Source organism: Danio rerio, chromosome 23 (genome assembly GCF_049306965.1).
Source record: "Danio rerio strain Tuebingen ecotype United States chromosome 23, GRCz12tu, whole genome shotgun sequence".
Lineage (NCBI taxonomy): Eukaryota > Metazoa > Chordata > Actinopteri > Cypriniformes > Danionidae > Danio > Danio rerio.
The window spans coordinates 29,680,964-29,706,407 of record NC_133198.1 but is presented as its reverse complement, the minus strand read 5'-3'; the positions used below and the strand labels follow the sequence as shown (position 1 = coordinate 29,706,407).

General features: G+C 33.0%; 1 protein-coding gene across 2 annotated transcripts; it reads left to right on the top strand.

Annotated features, from left to right (window-relative positions):
• The first annotated feature begins 2,778 nt into the window (after window positions 1-2,778).
• galnt6 (UDP-N-acetyl-alpha-D-galactosamine:polypeptide N-acetylgalactosaminyltransferase 6 (GalNAc-T6)) lies at window positions 2,779-24,543 on the top strand. 2 transcript variants are annotated; one of them, NM_213196.1, is given in 11 exon segments: window positions 2,779-2,910; window positions 6,676-7,177; window positions 9,831-10,003; window positions 11,514-11,663; window positions 12,853-13,087; window positions 16,643-16,760; window positions 17,111-17,311; window positions 17,413-17,544; window positions 20,433-20,534; window positions 20,650-20,808; window positions 22,907-23,788. In NM_213196.1, coding segments are annotated over 10 exon segments (1,860 nt in total). In that variant the 5' UTR covers window positions 2,779-2,910; window positions 6,676-6,701; the 3' UTR covers window positions 23,021-23,788.
• The last annotated feature ends 901 nt before the right edge of the window (window positions 24,544-25,444 follow it).

Here is a 25,444-nt window from a genome sequence, read left to right as displayed (position 1 = left end):
TATTTGTTTACAGCTTTAGCATTTGCAACATCTAAGCACACATGCATCCTCCCACCCACTGCATTGTAAACAAACAGCATCAGCATATTTGTGATTTTTTTTATAGAAACATTGCTCTTCAGAGTCACAAACACACTATGTTTCTTTACTTAAGCAGATAAAAAAAAGTATTACAATAGTCATTTACAAGGGTGACCTGGCCTAGAGGTGCACAACACATGACTTATAAAAAATAAATAAAATATAAATAAATATGAATATAAATTACATATAAATATAAAACTAATAGTATATTATTACAGTGCTCAGCATAATTAAGAACACCCCATTCATCTTGAAAATGAATATTTTTATCCATTTCTCAGTGAATAGGCAATCTATTTTGGTGTTTTAAAAAACAGATTTATTAAACAGATATTCATTCATACATTCATTGTCTTTTCGGCTTAGTCCCTTTATTAATCTGGGGTCGCCACAGCGGAATGAACCGCCAACTTATCCAGCACATGTTTTATGCCGCGGATGCCCTTCCTGCCTCAACCCATTCATGATAGATTTGTGAGGGGTGAACTTGTATAGTAATCACCTTATATTACATTGTTTATTACCATTGTCACTAAATCATTAAGGGTGCACAGTTTCAGCTAAAATAGTTTAATGATAGACATAAGAAATAAGCAATATCTTGGAAGGCTAAGCTAATTTGCATTTGCATGTTAATTTTAAAAGAGACACTGGTGGATTGAAAAATTTTTTAATAAAATTACGCAAACATGTCCACATGTATAAACAAGGGTTAACGGAATAATAAAATAAAAAAAAACATTAATTTGAAGAGCACCATCCCTTTATGCATCACATTAAACTTTAGAACTCACAAAATAAATACTGCTACATTCAGGCACACCCATGTGAGCCAATAGTATCTGTATGCAGCCTTGATGATGCAAGCTGAGACTGCAAATATTTTGTACTGTCTGGAGCCAGCACCTAAACTTTTCACTCATTATAGCACATGTGCTGCTGATGATGTGACAATAAAAGTGATTTGATTTGATTTGAAAATATGTCAGTCAATAAATCTTTCCTGGATTCATGGTATTCCCTCAGAACTGAAGAAATTATTAGAAAATGATATAGTTCAAAATACAAATTCAGATTTTAGTCTGAAATTGGAAGGTATGAATATAAAAGAAAGATGTAATAATTATCTTTGAATGATTTGCCAGATGGTCAGTGTTTCTTCAGCCATTAATTTTCGGAGATCACAATTTCAAGATGTCAACTGGAACAAGACTTTTAAGATTCTTAAAAGTTTCTTTGGTACTTTTTAGTTTTTTTTTTTTTTGCACTGTACAGTATATACCTCCACTGTGGATGGAGTTTTTGGCACTGTAAATAAACACCACCTTGCATGACAGTGCTTTGAGAGAAAGCCATCAATTTTGATCCTTACGAACTCACATTTCTCCCGCTGAAGACGAGCTGGTGGGCTTATTTTCATTACATTTGCAGTCGTTTTTGTATAACAGAATTAGAGAGGCATCATTTAAAATTGTTCATCGTATTCATCCTGTAAAACAGGTAAACTCTACATTTTGTAAAGATGTTGATTTAAAATGTGCTTTCTATTGTTCATTTATTTTATGATTGTATTTATACACAATTACTTTGGTGTGATCTTTTATTTTTTGTTAACCAGAGTAAGAATATTGCTGTGGAATTCAAAGAAAAAGATGAGAATAAAAATGACTTCAAAATTTGATAAATTGTTGTTTTGCTCGTTATTTATGGATTTTTTATCATTAATGTAAATAGGCAGTGAAAAAAAAAAATTTACCCACTTTAAAATAGAAATAGGTCATAACCTATGTACGATGAAAGAAACAAAAAATATCAAAGCAAAAAGAACTTAATTATCTTAAAGCTTTAAATCTTCTCTTTGAATAATTTTATTTTTTCCTTTTTGTATTATATTTATTTTTATGTCAATTTAATGTTATTGCTCTTGTATGTTCTGTGTTGTAAAATAGAAATAATAATGATGATAATAATAATAATAATAATAATAATAATAATAATAATTATTATTATTATTATTATTATTATTATTATTATTATTACCATAAATAATAATAATAAAGCAGTATGGTGGCACACTGGGTAGCACAATCGCCTCACAGCAAGAAGGTCGCTGGTTCGAGCCCCAGCTGGGTGAGTTAGTGTTTCTGTGGGGTTTGCATGCTCTCCCGTGTTCGTGTGGGTTTCCTTTGGGTGATCCAGTTTACCCTACAAGTCCAAAGACATGCCGTACAGGTGAATTGAATAAGTTGAATTGGCCGTAGTGTATGTGTTCGGGTGTGAGAGTGTTTCCAAGTATTAGGTTGCGGATGGAAGTGCATCCGCTGCATAAAACATGTGCTGCATAAGTTGGCGGTTCATTCTGCTGTGACGACCCCTGATTAATAAAGGGACTAAGCCGAAAAAAATGAATGAATGAATGAATGAATGCATAAATGAACGAACGAATAATTATAAAGAGACTTTCTTAGTGAACGTAAATACATCCAAAAGATTCGAGTCCCTGAAAGGAGATTCGAATCCTCAGATGGAGATCTCCGGCTTTAGGACCCAGATGACTCTCAATCATTTGAACGAATGGCACCTGTTGCGTTCAAAGGGAAGCCGGGAGGCCAGCGCTGCTGCTCGCGTGAAACCGTCGCGCACTTATTAAACTCAAAACATCTAAAACTCGAAGATACAGAGTAACAACATCATCCGTCATTGCGTCCATCTGTCCATCTACTCACAGCTTAAGAAAACGGCGCCGCGCAAGGCGAGGAAACGCCGATCTATCAGTACTATCTGTCTCTGGGAGGAGAAGCACATGATTGACTAATCTTCTTACAGGTAAAGTTCGAAGAATTACTTAAATGAGGGCTTCATTTGTTTTCAAGTGTTTCGCATCACATCTGTTGTCAGAGAGATAACATCGACTTATCTTCCTCTCCTCATTGACATGAGTGGGCTTCATCCTCATTGTTAGTAGTGTAAATTACTTCTCTATAACACTCACACACACCAACTACTTTGTTGTAATTTTACTTTTAAAAAGGCTATTGAACATTATTACAACTCCTTTGATTCTGTAAATACTTTAAGCACTATCTGTGCCAGACTCACTTCCTTGTATGTATTTAGAGAAGTTTCGTTTAGTGGTCATGCTGCGTGGCGATATTTATTAAAACTTCAAGGAAGTGGTTGGCGTTCGTTCTGTTTACAAAATGGTTAAAGCAGTGAATTGAGGTTAAGTTTGTTTTATTCACAAATTCGGAGTTTCTCCTTAGTACCGTGGTAAACAATATAGGGAACATGTCACAAGTTGTCAAAAAAACGAATGTGTGTTCATAAAACTACTTTGCCTCAATAAGCAATGATACTTAAAGGGATAGTTCACCTAAAACCTAAATTTGTCATCAGTTACTCATCCTTTACTTGGAAAAAAATGTTCAAGCAATGTTTCTTAAAGGTATTGTTCACCTGAAACTTAGGATTTGTTGAATAAAGTTGACCATTGATTTCCATTTGTCTTCCTACTATAGATGTCAATCATTACCTGTTATTAGCTTTCTTCAAGGTATCGTCTTTTGTGTTCAACAGGAGAAATAAACTCAAAGGTTTGGAGCCACATAAAGGAAAGTAAATTTTCATTTTAGGGTGAAGTATCACTTTTACATGTGCTTATAACAATAATGACTATTTTACGTTCTTGCCATTCAGTTCACACACAAAGCAGGGAAACCAGTTTTACTCGGTAATTAGGAAACTCTGAACACCTACACAAGAGAACAGCAGAAGTTGGCCTGACTGTCTCTGTTGGCTACTTGTGTCTTGGGATTTGTGATGTAGATGAGTTTAAATAGACTGGTGTCATGAGCGCTGAGGTTACTGATTCATTTAAAGCCATAGGTTCCATATTCATCACATTTCCTACTTTAAATATTAATGTTTAAATGTAATGATTAATAGTGGTTTTACTGTGGCACTTCTTAAGGTGACCCTTTAAACTTCTTTCCAAGTAAGGCAAAGGTTTGTCTTTTTTTTATTATGTGCAGTTAGACAGGTGACGTGTCACAATTGTGAAGTGTGTTTATGCAAAGATTCCAATGCCACCCATTAGAGGTGTGTGTGAGTGAGTGTGTGTAGTGAAGCACCTGCTGCCACGTCAATCCAGCAGGGCGAAGGAAGGGAAGGATCAGGTGCAGAAGGGTGTTTGTTGTCAGGTGAGGTTTGTTTGCGCTGTTGCTGTGATCCATGTGAGTCCACAGTGCAGGCTTTCGCTGCTAATTACACGTGGGGCTTGGCTTGATTTCGTGTGGAACGGGACTATATAAACTCTAAAATTGTCGTCACGAAACCATTTTTACAATATATAAAAAAACAGCCAGATAAAGCTGCTTACATCTGAGAATGACACAATGTTAAATGCCAATGTCTGTCCCATACTGAGCTTTTATTAATGTCGCTTACTGTTTATTTTATTAAAACCCTAATAAAAGACCTCTGACATCTAGCTTTGTGCATGCTTTTGAGGCACCAATATGCACTAGGCACATTAGGACAGCTTGGGCCATAGATTTAAATGAAGAATTAGCAGATGAGTTCTGGGAAGAAGCCCTGTCGAAAGTAAAGAAAGGTTAGATAAATTCAAATATATATATAGTAACTGAGACAATACAATGGTGGGGGGGGGGGGGGGGGGGGGGGGGCAAAATTATGTACTATTTTAATGTACTGTTTGTTTTTTTCTATCTTATAAATGTTAAATAAAACAAAATGTTTACTTTATTTAACATCTTAAACAGCTTATTTTGGTCAAATGTTAAAATGATTAAATATAAAATTTAAAGATTTTATAAAAATTGTTATTATTGGTATTTTTTGTTGTGTATTTTGTGCTTTTTCACTTTTTGTTTGTAGTAATATTTCCTTATTGTTCATTTAAATAATATTGTTATCATTGTTTTAGTCTTGAGTTTTGATTAAGTATTAAAATGATTTATTTGAAAAGAAATGTATTTTCCATTAAAAGGGATGGCTTCAAATAAACATGATTATTTCCTCACCCTCAAGCTGTTCTGAACCTAATTGCATTTCACCTTGTTTTGTTGGACATAAAAGTAGATTGTTTGAGGAATGTGGGTAACCCACATTCAAAATAACACATGGCAGTTTCAGGCTACTACAAGGTTTTAACAGTTATGATAGTCATGGTGTTAGATTATGCTATTTTGAATACTAAATTCTTGTCGCGTAGAGAACAAGTGAGATGTGTTATACTGCATATTGCTTCTCGAACAGTCATTGCTGGTCTTCAGAATGTGTGTGGAAGCAAGTGTAGGAGTATCATTGCCATATCTCTACAAATCTTCCTTCCACCGTAGAACCCCTAGATTAGTTTTTATATAATAAATTTGCACAGATCTCCTGCTATATTTATAACATAATTTAATTTTTTTTTTTGGTAAGTCATTCTAAAAAGCATGGTGACCAGTGTTATAGGGGTATGTACATCACAGTTATATATTTATTTAAAAGAGACATTGATACAGTTTGTCGATGGAGAGTTAGAATTATGTTCAGTAGGGCTGGGCGATTAACCAAAAACTACACTGCACGACCCAAAAAGTTAACTCAAACCATTTGAGGAAACCGGTTGCAACAAACCATTTAAGTTCAAAAACTAATCCTAATGAGTACTGTGAACTTAATCCATTTGAGTAAATGAAGCAATTTGAGCACAGTGAAACCAAATAAAGGGAGAGAACTCGAACTAATTGAGTACTGCAAAACCAGTAAGTTAAGGCAACTCAAACCATTTGAGGAAATTGCTACAAACCATTTTTTAAAATCAATATGAGTACTGTGACCTTACTCCATTAAAGTTGAAGTAATAAGGTTATTAATTAACTCATTATCTTCAACACTGATTTCAAAACTCTTTTCAAATGAGTAGAATTTACTTGCAGTCAATTTTGAGTTAACTACACTATTTTTTTTTATAAAGTTGACTGTTTGGTTTTACAGTGTAATTGAAATTGACATTTAGAACCTATAATCGATCTAATTTTTCCAGGTCAAATTTTTTCAATTACTTTTTCGTATGTGGAGTCACATGTCCCCAGTCTGTTTAGGCTGATTTATACTTTTTAAATTATTCTGATATTATACTTCAGCCAAGCATATAGTTTTCTGCAGCCTTCGCAGTTCGGAGAGCCATGCTTTAGGCAATGTGTTTTAATTTTAGTTTTTCAGCGTTGATGTTTAATAAATAATCATAGATCATAGTGTGTTTACGTTAGTGTGTTAATTACATTAAAAAATAGCGTATTTAAAAATCATATTTGTACAAAACTTATCAGTGAACTATGAGGGCAAAAACCTAAAATAAGTAAATAAAATAATCATTCATTTATTGTCATCCAGTTAAAATGTTCAATTAATCGAGATATTGATTTTAGGCCAAATCGCCCAGCTCTAATGTTCAGAACATTAATTCAAACAGGTTTGTAATAACTTGACGACAATTATCATTTTCAGCTGATTCATCTCTTTATTGGCAAATGCATGTTCTTTATATGTGATTATTTATATATTTTTGGTCTGTTTTCACAGGCGGTTGACTGAGATCGACTGGCAGAATGCGTTTAAGGCGTCGTCTTTCGCCCCTGAAGCTTGCCATTGTCGGTGGGACACTTTTTATGCTCATTCTAGTGGTGCTCCAGAGAGACGTTAACAGCGGTGCTCTTCAGGACCCCTGGCTGCAAGATCTCTCCAACAAAAAGGAGAGGGTGTTCGAGATGGTCCGCGGGGCTGTCAATAACTTTGCCTTCCAAATAGGAGCCCCTGTGCGTCCATCAGTGGAAGTACAACCCACCCCGGACCGAAACTGCCCATCTGGCTTCTACACTCAGCGGGAGCTTAAACCATGGATCGAGAGGCCTCCTGAAAACCCTCAAGCCCCAGGAGCCGATGGTGTACCTTTCCAGTATGACCGGATGACCAAAGAGGAGGAGAAGGAGAAGCAGGAGGGCATGACCAGACACTGCTTTAACCAATTCGCCAGTGACCGAATCTCCTTGCACCGCACTCTTGGAGATGACACCCGTCCGCCTGAGTAAGAATAGGCACATTGTGTGCAGAAAATGTGCAGCACAATTCATTCAATTCACAATCCAATCTGGCGTAATAATGATTCCCTTCATAGATTAAAGCACTCATGACGTATGCTGTAATGTTTGCTGGGATTTTATGTGCCCTTTAATTAAAGTTGATCTGTTTACACAGCAACTTGAAGGTGCAGACTATTGTTGATTTAAGGGCTGGGGCTAAAGCTATATAAATGCTGCCCAAACACTCATTGTAGATTAGTGTCTTAACTGTTCTGCTGCATGTGCAGTTTACAAATCACGCCTTCACTTGTTGCATCACTCTTAAAAATGGGTTGGCACAAGGAATCTTATAAATCTTATCATATTTAAACACTGTTGTGTATTAACGAGACTTGAATCATTAGCATAAGTCAGCATATTGATAGTACTGGTTATTACAGTACGTGGTTTAAACTTATAATTAGGTTAATTATTTGGAACCTTCCATATTTTGAGGTGTGTTATGGTCATTGTAGTATCACAGAGATGCTTTTGTAGTTTTATTTTATTTGTTTGTTTTTAAAAGTTAATTTATTTATCCTTTCTTTTTAAAAAAAAAATCTTCTTCTTCTTCTTCTTATTATTATTATACCCTTTATTTTACTAGGAAAAGCACATTGAGATTAAAAATCTCTTTTACAAGAGTGTCCTGGCCAAGATTAGGCTGCATACAGTTCACATGAGTTTAACAAACAAACAAATAACATGTAACATCATTCATCCATCAAAACACGTACAATGACAGTTAAAAACTATTTAGAACATCTACAGGCAAATGTTTTAAACCCCAAATCATTTAAAATCTTTTTAAAAGCTTGTAATGAAACCAACTCTTAACTGCAACTTTGTTTGGAGGTTATTCTATGGAAAAGTTGCTGCTTATTTAAAAGCCTTTTTTTTTATGACAGTACGCACCACTGGTACAGGCAATAAATATACTTTCTGATACCGAAGGCTATAGCTTGAGAGTTTATTTATTTATTTATTATTATTTTTAATTATTTAATTATTGTTATTTTTTTATTTAATTTATTATAATTTTTAATAAATGTAAGTTTGGAGATATGAGGGGAGACCATCCTACCCGAGTGTACAACACACAATGATGAGTGAGGGATTTAAGATTTGTGAGGGATTTAAGACACCATGGAAAACAGTGTCTAAAGAAAGGGTGCCCAAACTTTTTCTCATAAAGTCCCAAAAACTAAACTTGGTTGAGCATTTGTTTGCTATTATCTAAAATAACTAGAAAAGATTCCTTGAAAAGATCCTGGCCCAACTTTGGCCTGCTGGCCCTACTTTGGGCACCTCTGGTCTAAAGCATGCAAACCTTAAAAACAAAAAAAAAATGCATGTATATAAATAATATCGTCATATTCTAATACAGACATAAAAGTGGCAGAAACAAGCTTATTTTTGTTTTTGATATTTTAGTGCAGTTGAGTTCCATTTACAGTAGTCAACATTTAAAGTGGTTTAAAACCTTTTAATCAAAGTAGTTCTTAAACAATTGAACAACACCCATTCTTGCCTTAGGACAATTTTGATTAGTTTACGTTTTGCTCCACTTCATGTGTAAATCACAGTTGGACATTTTTCCTTAATATCCTGAAATAATGTAATTAAACTTCATAAAATCATTTAAGGTTAATTGTTTAACTATAGTAACCCTGGTGTGTGTGTGTATATAATTTCACGTTACAATAAGATGATTTAAACCAGAACCACACCACTAAATTCTAAGTAAAAAAAAAAAATGTGAAAATGTTTTTTTTTTTTCAGGTAGTTTCAAAACATTTGCCATTATTTTGTTTTAAGTTTTAGATTAAACTTTTTTTTTTTTTAATTGGAAGTAAAAGATTATTGAAAACAAAAATAGTCTTGTAATAAAACAATATATCAATATGTAAAGAAATGTATAAATAATAAAAATTACAAAGGGACACAGACATTTACAATTATAATACATTTAAATTACAGTAATTACACCACTGGTCAAAAGTTTGGGCTCATTTTAATGTTTTAAAATAAGCTTATAATGATCACTAAGGTGGCATTCATTTTATCAAAAATACAGTCCAAATTGTAAAATTGTGAAATGTTGTTGCACTAAAATAATTGTTCAAAAGAAGTTTTATTATTTAATAATTTATTTTAGGGATTTTGAGGATGAATTTTCCAGTCTTCAGTCACATGATTCTTAAGAAATCACTCTAATATTATATTAATTATTATTGTTGTTATTCCTATTCTTAATATTATTTTTATTATTTATGGTAATAAAAGCAATAATGACTTGAGTAATTTCATTTGAAACAACACACAATAAGTAATAAATAAACATTTAATAAATAAGTATTTAACAATTTAACTTTTTTTTCTTAAAGAAAAATAAACCTGTTTAAAAAAAAAAATAGACTGACCGCAAAGTGCTGACTGGTAGTGTAGTTATTAAAAAAAAATAAAGAATACATATGAAAATGTGTTTCAAAAGTAATAACCATAGTAATTTTAATTGTATTACTTACAATTATGCATTTTACAACTGTACCCTTTTAACAAATATTTTTTGTACCCTGTTTTTTTTTTGTTTTGTTTTTTTGCATCTGATACTTAAAGGTGTGTCGATCGCAAGTTTCGCCGATGTCCTGCTCTTCCCACCACCAGCGTGATCATCGTGTTTCACAATGAAGCATGGTCAACACTACTGCGCACTGTGTACAGCGTTCTGCACACCTCCCCAGCGGCCTTTCTCAAAGAAATCATAATGGTGGATGACGCCAGCACTGCAGGTGAGCCAGGCTTTATCTGCTCCTGTTGTAAAAAATAAACCACACCTTGAAGAAGTGTTAATCAATGCTCTTTGGTCAATAGCAAACAGCTTTATCTAGTGGAATCTTCTGGAATGTCACATCTGTGTTTCTTCAGGCAGATGAAAGTAATACAATTCATTGGAATTTAAAAACATCAATCTGCTTTTGAGAGATTTTATTTATTTATCTGGTTAAAAGTAGCAGTAGTTCTGATCACCTTAAATTGATTTGTAGTATAACTGACTAGACAAGTCTTTTTTTATAGTATACTACCTTTTGCTTGAGTATTTGGCATTAGTGCTACAGTATAAGATCAAGGAAGTGTGTCAGTTCGCTTCAAGTCTCACCACAGGAAGTACTTTGTTTCATCAGGGCGCCTCGCTCTGCTTAAGGTCTATTTTTATACTTCGAGAAATGTCACTTTGAACAGTTGACTATTAAAGTTAGAGCTATTGTGTGAATTTGTATGCACTGCTACTTATGTCCCTTGTGCCCATCAAGGCTGCATTCGTTAGATCAAAAATACAGTAAAACTGCACAGACAATTTAGTATAGCATTTAACAGTATTTAATGAGTATTTTAAAATGTTGTTTGTTGTTTATGGCAAAGCAGATTTTTCAGTATCATTACTCAAGTGTCGCATGATCCTTCAGAAATCATTCAGTATGCTGCTTGATATTTGTGTAAAGAGAAAGTTGATCTTCAAAATAAAGATTCAATAATTTTAACATCTGGCGTGAGTATAAATGGTTTTCTTCTGCTTTTGGTCAATTTGACGCATGCTTTCTGAATCATTTTAGTCATTTATTTAAAAAAACATTTGTACTATTGTCCAGTTATTATTTAATTTATTATTTCATTTTATTATTTTTCTTTTATTTTCATTTATCATTTTTATTTTATTTTTTTTCTTTTATTTTTCTCTTTTCTTTTACTTTGGATAACCTTTTAAAGATGTGTAATTTATAGACCCAGAAAAAATTAATTGAAAGTACAATACATTTAAATTCCAGCTGTGTATTATTTTATTTTTATTCCGGATAAACTTCTTTTTTTTCTTTGTTCATATATATTTTGAACGTTTTAGTGCAAAAACATGCATGTCGCAAATTTACATTAGTAATAAGTACTAAGATAATATCCATCATTCATGTAAAATGGATCCTTACCTTCACATAAATAAATATTAAAAAAAGTATTAAAATGAATATAATTTATGGACAACAAAAAAATTTAATCAAATAAATTTTTAAAGAATTTTTTTTGTCCTTTTATTCTTTGTTAAAGTTAATTTTATCAATAGTTTTTATTGCATTGATATGCATGTTTAATAAATATTTAATATGTATTTGCTATGTAATAAGCAGTGAAGCAGGTATAACCGTAAACGCCTAATGGCACTCTTCACACACAGCCCTTAAAAACTTGAAAACAAGGAAGACACCCTATTTGACACAGTTTTTTTTTTTTTTTGTTTTGTTTTTTTAGAACACCTTCATGGAAAGCTGGAGGAGTATGTGAAAGCACTGAAGATCGTGAAGGTGGTGCGTCAGCCCGAGAGGAAAGGCCTGATCACAGCGAGGCTTCTTGGAGCAAGTAAAGCTGAAGGAGAAATTCTCACGTTCCTGGACGCTCACTGTACGCATTTCATCACATTCCAACTTCTGTTTGCATGTCATTAACAGCCACCAATCTCTTTTTTTATTACACAACTGGGTGGGAAGTCGTTTTTCAGGAACTTGCTCTTCAGGTGCAAAGGCATGAGCTCAAACTGCTACTCCCACAATACTTATTTTCATTTTCTGGCATTCACGTCATTTGAAAAGTCATGCATGGTGACAAAAGGATAGTATGTGATGCTTATCTTTTTTGCTTTGAGCTATTCTAAGGCTAGCAGCTCATGTTACACCTGACGTGTTTCCCATCATGACGTTAATGTTTCCCATCAACATATTTTTGACATATTATTTACATATCTTATACGCATATTCGTGACATTTTAAGGGGCACTTCACTCAAAAATTTACATTTATTCACTATTTACTCACCCTCTAGGGGTTCCAAAATGTTTAATAAGTTTATTTTGTTGGGAAAAAAAAGCTGTAACCATCGACATTCATAGTAGAAAAAATTGAAAGTACATTTCAAAGTTCATTTGTAAAGTTATTTTATTTTAATACTTTTTAATTTTTTTATTTTAATTGTATTATTTTATTTACTTTTTATATTTTTTTTATTTTCTTTAGTTTTTTAATATAATTTTTATATAAATTTTATATCAATTTTATTTTTATTTTATTTTATTTAGTTTCAAGATGTATAATTTAAGATGATTTAAGATGTATAGTTTTTAGACCCCCCAAAAAAATTCATTGAAAGTACATTTTAAAATCCAGTTGTTAATTATTTTATTTTATTTCTTTCATTTTCCATATAAACTTTTTTTTAAAGCAGCTCATGTTTCACCTGACGTGTAATGCTTCCCATCAACATATTTTTAACATATTATTTACATACCTTATAAGCATATTTGTGACATTTTAAGGGGCATTTCACTCAAACATTTACATTTATTCACTATTTACTCGCCCTCAAGTGGTTCCAAAATGTTTAACAAGTTTATTTTGTTGGGGAAAAAAAAGCTGTAACCATCGACTTTCATAGTAGAAAAAACAAATACTCGGCATTCTTCAAAATATCTTCTTTTGTGTTCAACAAAAATAAAACTCCAAAAGGTTTGAAACATGGAAAGGGTGAGAAAATGATGGCAGATTTGAAATGTTTGGGTGAACTTTGTCTCTAAGCAGTTTCTTTCTTTTTGTTAAAGGTGAGTGTTTCCATGGCTGGCTCGAGCCTCTTCTTGCTCGAATTGTTGAAGAGCCCACGGCCGTTGTGAGCCCTGAGATCACAACCATCGATTTAAACACTTTCCAGTTCCACAAACCTGTGGCAACGGCTCGTGCACATAACAGGGGCAACTTTGACTGGAGTCTTACTTTTGGCTGGGAGGGAATTCCAGATTATGAGAACGCTAAACGCAAGGATGAGACCTACCCTGTAAAGTGAGTTCTGCACCTTTTTATTAGCAAAAATAGCTGCAGACGTGTGTATTCAATATGTTGGGATTGCTGTGTCAATATTGAACCTTCCATAGAAATGTATATTTGCTCTGTGAATAATAGAAGAGTTTTTAGTACTGTGTGTGTGTAGCCTCACTTAAATACAGTTAGTTATTACTACCAAATATATTCTGATGGGGTGGTCAAAAAAGTGATCACTCTGGATGGTGTTATATCTGGGTCATTTTCTAGGTGTTTCAATGTGTTATTTATTCATAAATGTTTTGATGATTAAATCTAAATTGACCAATCACAAGAAAGTTACAAGTACTTTAAAGGACTGCTGACTTGATGTTTGACTAAACATATTTTTAGGAATAATATCGAAAATGATTTTTCATATTCCAAAGCAATTTATATAATGATGTTTGTGTTAAATGTGAAATGGTATATGTATTTGGTATTCACATGTACAGTTTCAGTTTCACGTTCGCCTTTAAAAAATACATTTGTTTAGGATTGACATTCATGACAAACATACAAGCATCGTTTATAAATGGATGACGCCATACTTTTCTTATCTTATATATTTTTTTGCAGTAAAAATAGAATAAAATTGGAGTAAAATAGAATGTTTGTCAATGTTATGGTTTATTTAGGGCTGCCGGTAGACTGTTTTACGTTATGGTCAAAAACAATGATTAGGGTTGGTTATCGATTTATTCAGATTTTTCAATATCATACACAAATCTTTTTCTTTTTTCTTTAAATTATTAATTCAGATAAATTTGTTAAGATTTAAATAATGTTAAATTATGAAATTTATATTTAACAGAAAACACTCTAAAACTCAGACCCGTACACAAGCACACACATCTGATTAAGATACATACAATGAGTAGCAATTAGGGCTGCACGATATATTGTTTCTGCATTGATATCGCAGTGTGATCGCAATGTGTAAATTGCAGGGTTGAGTGAGTCTATATGTTATTATTATATATTATGTTTTCATTTTCATGTATTGTCACTCGTGAGTATTTGAGGTCTGTGACTGTATAATGATTTTAAAATCATTTACGATTAAGATATTGTATTGTTTGTAACTTTTTAATATTGAATTATTTTTATTGTTCAATTACTATACCTGAATTCTGTTAGATTCGGAAAACATTGTTTATTTCATTCATTTTCCTTCGGCTCAGTCCCTTATTATCAGGGGTTGCGCAACTCTCATATCCCTCTAATGTCTTTGTACTGTGGGGAAACCGAAGCACCCGGAGAAAACCCACACGAGCACGGGGAGAACATGCAAACTCCATACAGAAATGCCAACTGGCCCGGCTGGGACTCGAGCCAGCGACCATCTTGCTGTGAGGCTACAGTGCTAACCATTGGGCCACCGTGCCGCCCTTGTTTATTTCAATTGTATCTTTTTTTTTTTTAAATGTATTGATCTATGTTTGTAGACTGTTAGTTATATGTTATGCACTTCTCTATAGATTCATCTCAGTCAATCTGAAGTTATTCATTCTTTCCAAATAGAGATGTTTAAGTCATCTGCTGACATGGTTTTCTTATCGCCATATATATCGCTGAATAACAAAATATCAGGCATCACTAGTAGTAAGAGTGAAGAACAGGGATCACCAAACTGTCCCGCAGATTTTAGCCTCAACCCTAATCAAACATGAACAACCTAATCAAGGTCAACCTAATCTGAACAACCTAATCAAGGTCTTACTAGGTATACTTGAAGCACCCAGGCAGGTGTGCTGAGGCAAGTTGGAGCTAAACCCTGCAGGGCACCGGACCTCCAGGAACGAGATTGGTGACCCCTGGTGTAGAATAATGGAGAAGAATTCATTCACAACTGTTGAAAATTAATGTAGTATTGGCCACACTTTCAGAAATGCCCCATTTTTATTTAAATTTGTTTTGGTTTGTATTTTTGTTTTCTCCAATGTTGTTTTAAAAGTATCTTTTTAATAATTTTTTAAAAACTAAATTTCAAACAAAGTTTGTTTTTAAACGTTTTTCACATCACTACCAAAACAGTGTATTTCTGTGAAAAATATTCCCCTCAAGAATCTGATAATATAATGTAAGGATTAACTGCACAATTACTAGAACTGTGAAATGAAACATTCATTTTCAAAATGAAAACTCTGTATTTGAACCCATTCTGTATAGTGGCCCATATATTACGAATTATATTATTATCACTCTAAAATTTTTGAATTGTTTGAATACTTCTATAGATACATCCTCATTTTTGAATGCAGGTTCCACGTGTGACACGGCATCATGTGGTGCGTTATGTGCAATGATTCATTTGTTCTTTTATCCAGATAGTCAGATCTTGTTCATCTGGTCAGTCTGACTTTTTCATGAATAAGCATGCCCGGCATTTGAGTGTCTGTTGAGTTCAAATATTGAACTTCCAGTCAGTTTACTATAACCATATCATATAAAAGTAATTAGAATGATTACACCAATTATTAATTTGTTGTTGTAGTTATTATTGTTATTATTATAACTGCTACCACTTCTACTACGATTACATTTTTATATAAGATTTTGGTAAAATTTGTGTTGAAACAGCAAAACATTTTTAGTGTGTAGGTTTCATGTATGATCTATAGACCATTTTAAGGGTTGTAAACAATAACAATGGTCCTATTCTATTTCCAGTTTTACATCTTTAATTTCCATAGCTTCCGAGAATCCAAAAAGGTCCACATATTGATAAATAATGTTATGATAGCTGTTTTATGTTAAGATATGATTGAATTGGCTCTTTTTACGGTTGTGAAATAGTTTGACAACAAGCAGGAAGTGTTCACGGGCCCTTGGCATCATCACATTGAAATGGTTTATACGGTCATTTGGTTATTCATAACCTTTGTGTCGATTCTCTGGTTGTCTTGAAGTGCAGTGAAACTGCCTATTGTGATGTGTGATTTCTCATGCTTCTCATCTTGTCAATACATTTCTTGGATTCACACCAGTTTAACTAGCTGGTGAAATGGGAAGTAAATTGTGATAAGTTCAGAATATACGATACAAAAGGGTTAGTTCTGTTGAATGCTTTTTGTTTTACATTTTATATTTGTGCATAGTTAATTTGCATGTCAATATCCTTTTAGAATCTGCCATTATTATACATAAGTTGACCTCATAATGTGCTGTATTATCTGTTGAAAATACATGAAATGTTTGTAATACATAACACTTTGGTAATAACCTATATAACAGCTATTAAATTCACAAAAAAATTATATTCAAGCTCAGACATTTTAATAATTTGCAAAGCAACAGTGCCTTTTTTTATTTGCCTTAATAATTCAGCTTTTTAATCAGTCAAAGTCGCAGAAAAGTCAGGGAATTCGGCATTGGTTAAGAGTAAGAACCATGTGTTCTGTTTGGAAAGCAAATACTGTATATACATTTTCTACATTTTCTTTTTTAAATGTTGTTAGTTTAAACAAAAAATAATGAAGTGTGACTGATTAATTATTGGCACTTGGATAACTTGAACTATTTTTTTCTTTTCAGAACTCCAACATTTGCTGGTGGCTTGTTCTCTATATCTAAGGCCTACTTTGAGAAAATTGGGACGTATGATGACAAAATGGAGATCTGGGGTGGTGAAAATGTCGAGATGTCTTTCAGGGTGAGTAGTAGCTCTTCAGAATTGTCCTGTGGCTATATTTTGGCCTCTTTTTCTTTTTTTTGGTTTAATGTTAATGTATGCATGTATGTTTGTATATTTAAATGGCATAGTTCTGTGAATTTCTTTCTATATATTTAAATGGCGTAATTATGAGATTTTTTAAAAAACGTTTTTTTAAATATTTTTTTTTAATTTAATTTGGCATAATCGTGTGCTTTTATTAAGTATATATTTAAATGGCATAATAATTGAAATTCTGTTAAATTCCGTTTTTACATATTGCGTTATATTTAGAAGTCATAAAGCCTCACATACAGTATTAATGTGATGTTGAATTGTGTGTGCATCAGGTATGGCAGTGTGGTGGACAGTTGGAAATAATCCCCTGCTCTGTCGTTGGTCATGTGTTTCGCACCAAGAGTCCTCACACCTTCCCCAAAGGTACAGAGGTCATTACACGTAACCAGGTGCGCTTGGCGGAGGTGTGGATGGACGACTACAAGCTGATTTTCTACAGACGCAGCCAAAGCGCAGCTAAAATGGCCAAAGAAGTAAGATATGCTTTTGCTTTCAGGGGATTAAAATATGAACCTGATGCTTGTGGTCATGTTTGGAAGTCCAATAATAACCTGTTTCTTGTATGGTTGTGTAGAAAGGCTTTGGGGATATTTCTGACCGTCTGAAACTCCGAGAAGATTTACAGTGCAAGAACTTTTCCTGGTACCTATCCAATGTCTACCCAGAAGCCTTTGTCCCCGATCTCTCGCCAGTCAAGTTTGGAGCTGTAAGTAGAGTATTTGTTAAAGGGATATTTCACCCCAAAATGAAAAATAACCTCAGCATTTATTCTCACTTATATTGTGCTTTTAATAGCTTGAGTTTTTTTCCTCTGTTAAACACAAAAGAAGATATTTTGAAGAATGTTTCATCATCAAAAAATGACTATGGAAAGCAATGAGTGCCAGCGAACTTACTATTTACTCACTCTCAAGTAGTTCTAAACTTTTTTTGGTGCTAAAGAAAACACTAGAAGGTAGGGTTGGGTGAAAAATCGATTAAGTCGAGTGTGAAGTTCACATCAATTTGTTTAAATGAAAATCGGTTTTCACCCTAACACGTGATGCTCTCCCCTCTGGGCTCGTGTAGTTCCCCCTGCATTGCCTCTGCTCGCTGCATGTTGTTTGTGTGTTTCTATGGCAAAGTCTCTTTAAGGCAAGTCATTTCACTTGGCGGCCCTCTTTGAAACTCCTCTCGGGCATTCTGTCTGAATGGGGAAACATCAAATTCTCCAAACTAGTTTGTCAAACTTGGTTGCATTTCATATTTGGATTCTCCGAAGAAAAAAAATTAAACCACAACCATCTCATAAGTTCCGTTTCTAAACTTGGAATCAAATAAATTCAACATATTTTCATGTTGAACAAGCTAAAGCGCATACACTCGAAAGGAACAAGTTTACTACACCAGCCTCATTTATGGCCATTTTACATAGTCATTCTTTAGCGATTGCTGATTGGCTCTTGTACTAGTAGGCGGGGCTCCATTCCCCATATTATCGTTACACTTCCCCATTCAAAACAATACAAGTGACGCGTCTTGTGTATTCTATAATTTTTGGCAGAGGAGAACTCAGAGAAATGTTGTGCTCTATGAATTGAAATTAAATATTATTAAAAAAACACAGATGCACAAACATGCCCGACATAACCCCGAAATAACTCAGTGCTCTCAGTCAAGCATTCACTGCATTCACATGCATTTGAAGCAGTGTGCCACACCTTGTATTTCTCACAGTGAGAAGTAATGGATAAGACGGTTAATGGAGAAGATGCGCATATGAAAGGAATGGTTACCGTAGCTCTATAATGTAAATATCTATGACTGATATAATGTTAGAATCCAACATTGCGGTTTCTGGATATATTATACGACCCATCGGCAAAGACATTCATTACTGTAAATATCAACACTGAGAAAAACTTGCTTAGTGCTTTAGATTTATCTAGTTGATGCAGAGACCCAACACAAATAACAGTAATAAAATGCAACCCTCTAGTCCATAGGTCTCAAAGTCAATTCCGGGAGGACTGCAGCTTTGCACAGTTTTGCTCCAACCCTGATCAAACACAGTTGATCCAACTAATCGAGGTGTTCAAAAGAGTCATAAACACCTTCATTACTTGGATCAGCTGAGTTTGAGACCTATGCTCTAGCCTAATGCAAGTCATTTATATGAACTGATATAACAAATAAAAATGAATAAACCTCTGAATGCATGTTCATTGAAAAAAAAAACAATCTTGAAAAAGGTCCCCTTTTCAACAATTATTATGAGTTTACTTTCACTGTAGTTGACTTTTTACTGTAATTGTATAAAATGGTGTAATTTATACTCTTATTTTTAAGTCTTGTTAAGTCTTATTAATAAATCTTGTTAAACTTTATCTTTTAAATGAGAGTTTTTTTTTCTTTAGCATTTTTATATCCTATAGTTGATTATAATTATGAAAAGGTTATAAAAGGTTAATAACCTTCAACTCCAATATTTGTCCCTCCACAAAAAAAGCTTGATTTAAATCATAAATAAAAAAAAATTTTTGTGAAAAAAAACAAAACAAAAATCAGCTATTATTATAAAAAAAAGGAAAAAAAAGGCAATATCGCCCAGCCATACTGGAAGGTATTTTGAAGAAAGCTAAAGGCATTTAACCATTGACTCCCATAGTAGGAAAAATAAATACTATGGAAGTCAGTGGTTACTGGTAGAGCTGCACAATTCTGGTAAAAATGAGAATCACAATTTTTTTGCTAAAAATCAAGATCAAGATTTTCTCTCAATCGTGTAGATGTAAATAAAGGTTAATATAACTAGACTATTATTATTGTTGTTTCTTTAACATGAGGTAAAACAACAATAATAGAATTAAGCTTATGTGTAGGTCTACTGTTGGTTAAAATTTTAAATTTTGTATAGACTTGGAACGGTGAACTTGAATAGACTTTAGGCTCCCAAATGATCATTTTGTGCAACAGAACGTTATTTACAACTATATTACCTGTTATTCACAGCCTATGCAGGTTCTGTTTACTAAAGTAGACAACATTAGCATGCAGACATGTGTCCTCTTGGTTGTAACCAACGAGTGTCAGCTTGCGTGTTTTTTTTTTTTTTTTTTTTTTTTTTTTTTTTTTTTTTTTTGCTGCAGCGAATACGTCATTACATTAAGACAGAAAGGACATTTTTGGGTGAATTATACCCATACAGTATGTGACACTTTTAACGCCATTTGGAGCTGTCTATGTTGCTAATATGGTTGCTGTCCATGTTGCTGTAAAGATTTGTGCGACTGCCTTTATGCTTCTTGCCTGACCTTGAAAATATAATTGGCTGAATCATAGAAAAGCTGAATTCAGATTGTGTGTAGGGTCGAATCGAGATTGTGATCTTTTTTTTGATTAATCATGCAGCCCAAGTTACTGGTTTCCAGCATTCTTCAAAATATATTCGTTCTTCAACAGATTAAAAAACTCAAATAGTGATAATGAAGTAAATGATGGCAGAATATTCCATTATGGTTGAACTATCATTTTACGAATAACCAATCTAAATCAGTCTGAAGACATTTTTCTTTTCTTATTTAACATCTCTCTTTTTTCTGTTTGTTTGTGCAGCTCAAGAATAGAGGAGCACAACAATGTCTGGATGTCGGAGAAAGTAACAATGGGGGAAAGCCTGTGATTATGTATACATGTCACAACATGGGTGGTAATCAGGTATTGTACCTTTTTTTTCTGAATTTAATTAGAGATTCTCTTATGAAAGAATCGATCGTTTTCTTGATCCAATGATCATGTGTTCATTGATGTTCATTGTGATGTTTGTTTTCAGTATTTTGAATACACGTCACATAAGGAGCTAAGGCATAACATAGGAAAGCAGCTGTGTCTGCAAGCGTCTCCTTACCCAGAGCCGGTGAAGATCGAGCTTTGTACACTGAAGGGCAAAGGCAGTAGTTTGGCTCCTGAACAAGAATGGCTGATCACAGAGGTATGTGTGCTGTCAGAATGGAAATGAATGACTCCTTTTTTTTTAGATTTTACCGTCAAAGATTGTTATCAGTATTTACTTCCTTTTTCATTTACTTTCTGTTTTGGTTTGCAGTAATTTTTATAGTGGAATTACTTAACCAAACACTGATATTGTTTCTAATAGGATATATGAACAGCTTGTGTTTCTTTCCCTACGGATAAACTTCCAGTGGACGTTTATTTTGACTTTTTTTATTTTATTTTTATTTTATTTTTTATTTTATATTGTTTCTTTTATAGCATCAATGTTATGTAATTCAAAAATAATCTGTTAAATAGACTTAAACACTCATTCAGCTTTTCAAGAGTGAAACAATATGAAAAGCTGTTTACTTGCACTCACTGTCAGCATCAGCAGGCTACTGCAGTAACTCCATTGAAAATACTTGAGTAAAATCGTAATATTTTAATGACATGGTGCAGGAAATTTATTTAATGCAATGCTGCCTGTACATTCTGAGAGCCGCGTTAAATCGTATATCAATCAGGCAGTGAAAATCACTGATTTTTAAGGAAAACGGGTGTTAAACGCAGCATTTTGTAACCGCATACAGTTCACAGGAGGCTTTTTTGGTTTAATTTAGTTACTGAAAATGAAAAGTCATATACCCTATTTATACGCCTTTTGAAATTATTATTTAAAAATGCTGCATCTTACAAATGTACACTATCAATTAAAAGCTAATGGTCAGTATGATTTAGAATTTTTTATTTTTTTTAATCTGAGTTGCATTACATTGATCAAAGTTTAAACAAAAGCAGCTCCTAATTTTTGGTTCATTAACAATTAAAGAAAATGAATCATGGTTTTTACTGAAATATTAAGATCGACTGTTTTTAACATTTGATAAATATGTACACTACCGGTCAAGTATTTTTTTTAATGTAAAACAATTGTTAAATATTTATTAAACTGTTAAATAACTGCGTACTTATTGTAATATTAATATTAACCATAATATTAATATTCAAGTGATGTCTGAAGGATCATGTGACTGAAGAAGTAACAGTTATTTTGTAGTGCAATAACATTTCACAGTTGTACAATTTGTACTGTATTTGTGATGAAATAAACACATCCTGAGCAGGAGAAGCTGATATTAAAACATTTAAAAATCATACTGACCCCAAACTTTTGACCCGTAGTTTGTTTCTTGAGCAGCAAATCATCATCTTAAAAATGATTACTTCAATGTCACACAATCCTTCAGAAATGTAATTTACTGTACTTATTTTTTTATATAATACAAATAATAGTCATGCTGACTCTTTAATTTGTTGCATCATTTTAGTCTACAACATTTTTCCTACTTTGGGCTATTGTGTACTTTTTCTATTATTGTTATTTTTACATAAATATTATTATTATTATTATTATTATACGTTTTACATATTTTCATTATTCATTATTGTGATATTATTATTATTAGTAGTAGTAGTAGTAGTAGTAGTAGTAGTAGTAAATGGTGTTTATGTAAAATAACAATAATATAAAAAGTAATGTTGTTATTAATAACAACAATAATAATAATAGTAGCAAATGTTTTTGTTGTTGTTGCTGTTGTTAATGTTGTTAATAGCAACAACAAATTTATTATGTAAATTATTATATTTACATTTTCATTATTATTATTATTTACTTTATAATGCTGTTGCTGTTGTTTTTGTTATTATTATTTACTTTTCATTATAATGTTGTTGTTGTTATTATTAATAGTATTATTATTATTATTATTATTAACTTGTAGTGTTATTATCATTATGCAGTGTTACTAATTCACTTGTATGAAATATTTATAAATTATATTAAACCTTTTTTTAATAAATTATAACGAAAGCCTATATCAGTGACATCATCGGTGGACATCAATATTTGAACAGGTTGTAGACATTAGATAACTGATAAGACGTCTATACTTTCCTCTCTCATTACTTCTAGAAAGCCTTACCCAATGTGCATTTGCATGACATCAAATGAACCACTACCATATAATAAATTCACTTTAATAGGAAAAACTTGCTTTACACTTTTTTAATCCTATGCCAAAACATTTCAGGAGCAACTCTTGAAAAATCCGTCCTCTGGAAAATGCCTCCATAAGAAGGGAGACAAGATCTTAATGAGTCCCTGCAACCCAGACGACCATCATCAGCAGTGGGCTTTCAGCTGACCTCACACTCCAGCCCGTGGAGCAAAAGACGTTGACTCTCATAAGACCCTTAAGGGAGGATCAGTCGCCATAGCTCGGGCTGACAGACTCTCTGGAGGCCTGAGCACACGCACTGGGAGAGCGTTGGATAACTCTGATCCATAAGCTCTCATAAACGTTGTGATCAGACTGAGGTCAGATGAGATGCTCAGGGAAGAACAAGTGGAGCAGAGAGCGAGACTGTTTACTTGATGCCTTTTATTGCCTTACTGATGATGTTTACTGCTGCTTTTAAATGGTGTCGGTTTTATTTATGTTTTTAAAGAGAATTCAATATTTTTGGAACAATGGTGAGTGTTAAAGCCAACGAGTGACCGGCCTTGCCAACAAAACATGTGATGTTTGTATGATTGAACTGGTTTGCGTATGCTGCATGGGATTGGGGTTTCGGTAAATCTGTCATTTAATACGGTATTTGTTTTAGGCCTTTCTCTTTTGTCTCTGACCTTGAAGCCGTCGGTGCGTTTAAAGCAGTGTCATGTGACTTGCATTACTTGATTGTGGAGGTCTTCTGGGAGAAATTGTTGTCTTTCATCTGCTTCCCGTCCACCATTATTATTCTTGATGAATTTTGAATACACAGATTTATTCTTCAAATCTGGAATAGATTTCAAATATCATGGATTTAGTACTGAAAATGCACACTGCCAGAGCTTGTGTTGGTGCTTGGTTTTTCAAAGCTTGGTTTGGTTGTTTAAAATAAAATAAATTGAATAATTATGGTTACTATATGGTTGCCACTACTGTTAGTGGATCAGTTTGCAAATTGTAATCTCCCCCACCCGAGTGTATTTATTGCAATGCAAAAAAAGAAAACGCCACTATTTTGAGCTTTGTTATATGCCTACAGTTTTCTCTTGTCTGTGTAAATAGTTCAGAGGATTGACCTGTAGTAAATGTTGACTTGTAACAACATTTTAATATTTTACTTCTAGAAAGAAAGGGATACTGAAGGACTTGACAATTGTTTGATAAAAGACTTTGCAGATCTACAACTTACTAGTGCTTGGAACTTATTATCACCATGAACAGATTAAAGGGATAGTTCGCCCAAAAGTAAAAAAACTTTTTTTTTTTTCTTCTGTTAAACAAAAAAGGAGATATTTAAAAAAAAAAATGTTGGAAACTTGTTACCATTGACTTACATCAGGGGTCACCAATCTCCTTCCTGGCGGTCCAGTGCCCTGCAGGCTTTAGCTGCAACACCTGCCTGGGTGTTTCAAGTATGCCTAGTAAGAGCTTGATTAGCTTGTTCAGGTGTGTTTGATTAGGGTTGGAGCTAAAATCTGCAGGATACCAGACCTCCAGGACCAAGTTTGGTGACCCCTGACTTACATAATATTTGTTTTTGCTAATGAGGAAATTGATGGTTTCAAGTATTCTTCAGAATATATATTGTATTCAATGGAGGAAAGCCTTTCATAGCGTTTTGGAACCACTTGAGGGTAAATAAATTAATAAAAATATATATATTTTTGGGTGAACTGTCATTCAATTCCATGTTTTTTTGTTTAAAAAGTTTATATATCTTAAATAACTGCACAACATGTACATTCAAATGAGTCCAGATGGGGTCTAAAATTCATCTTATGACAAGACAAAAATGATCTTTTAATTGGTTTTAACAAAATGGTGTAGTTATTGATGGGATTCTTATTTTTCCACTATTTTCATATTGCCATTGAGAAAATAAATGTGATTTTGCCAATGTTAAAGAATTAAATAACAGTAAATGAATAACATTAAGCTGAGTAAGATAGATTAAAAACCCATCTCTGCAAAAACAACCGAGAATTGTGGCTGATTGCAAATGATAAACTAGCGTCCTCAAGATAACAAGAAAGATTTTTGCATAACTAAAGAAATTTGGTCATTGTTCAGTTATTAAATTACATTAGCCTACATTAACAAAAAAATCATTACACAGTTTAGACACTTTTTGTTGTTAACTATAATGTTGTATAATAATTTTCATCATAAAGAACATTCTACAGTTTAATGCAGAAGAAAATGCTAATTTTTGAATGTAATATTTTCCCAATTAAATATTAGTTGAAATCAATCTAACTGTATATGTGTATGTATATATATATATATATATATATATATATATATATATATATATATATATATATATATATATATAATGTTTTTTTTTAAGATTTGTTTTTGTAGACACCATATGTTGACTAATGAAGGTATATTTATAACTATTGATTTGCTGGACTACTTTAACTATTGTCAAACCATGTTGCACACAAATGCATTCAACAGCCTTCTATGACAGTGTATTGCTGTAGAGAACAAATAAAAACAAGAGTCATTTGTTTAGAAAGAGTATACTTTATTTTGTTTGACCTGCAAACTTATCTAAATAAGATAAAC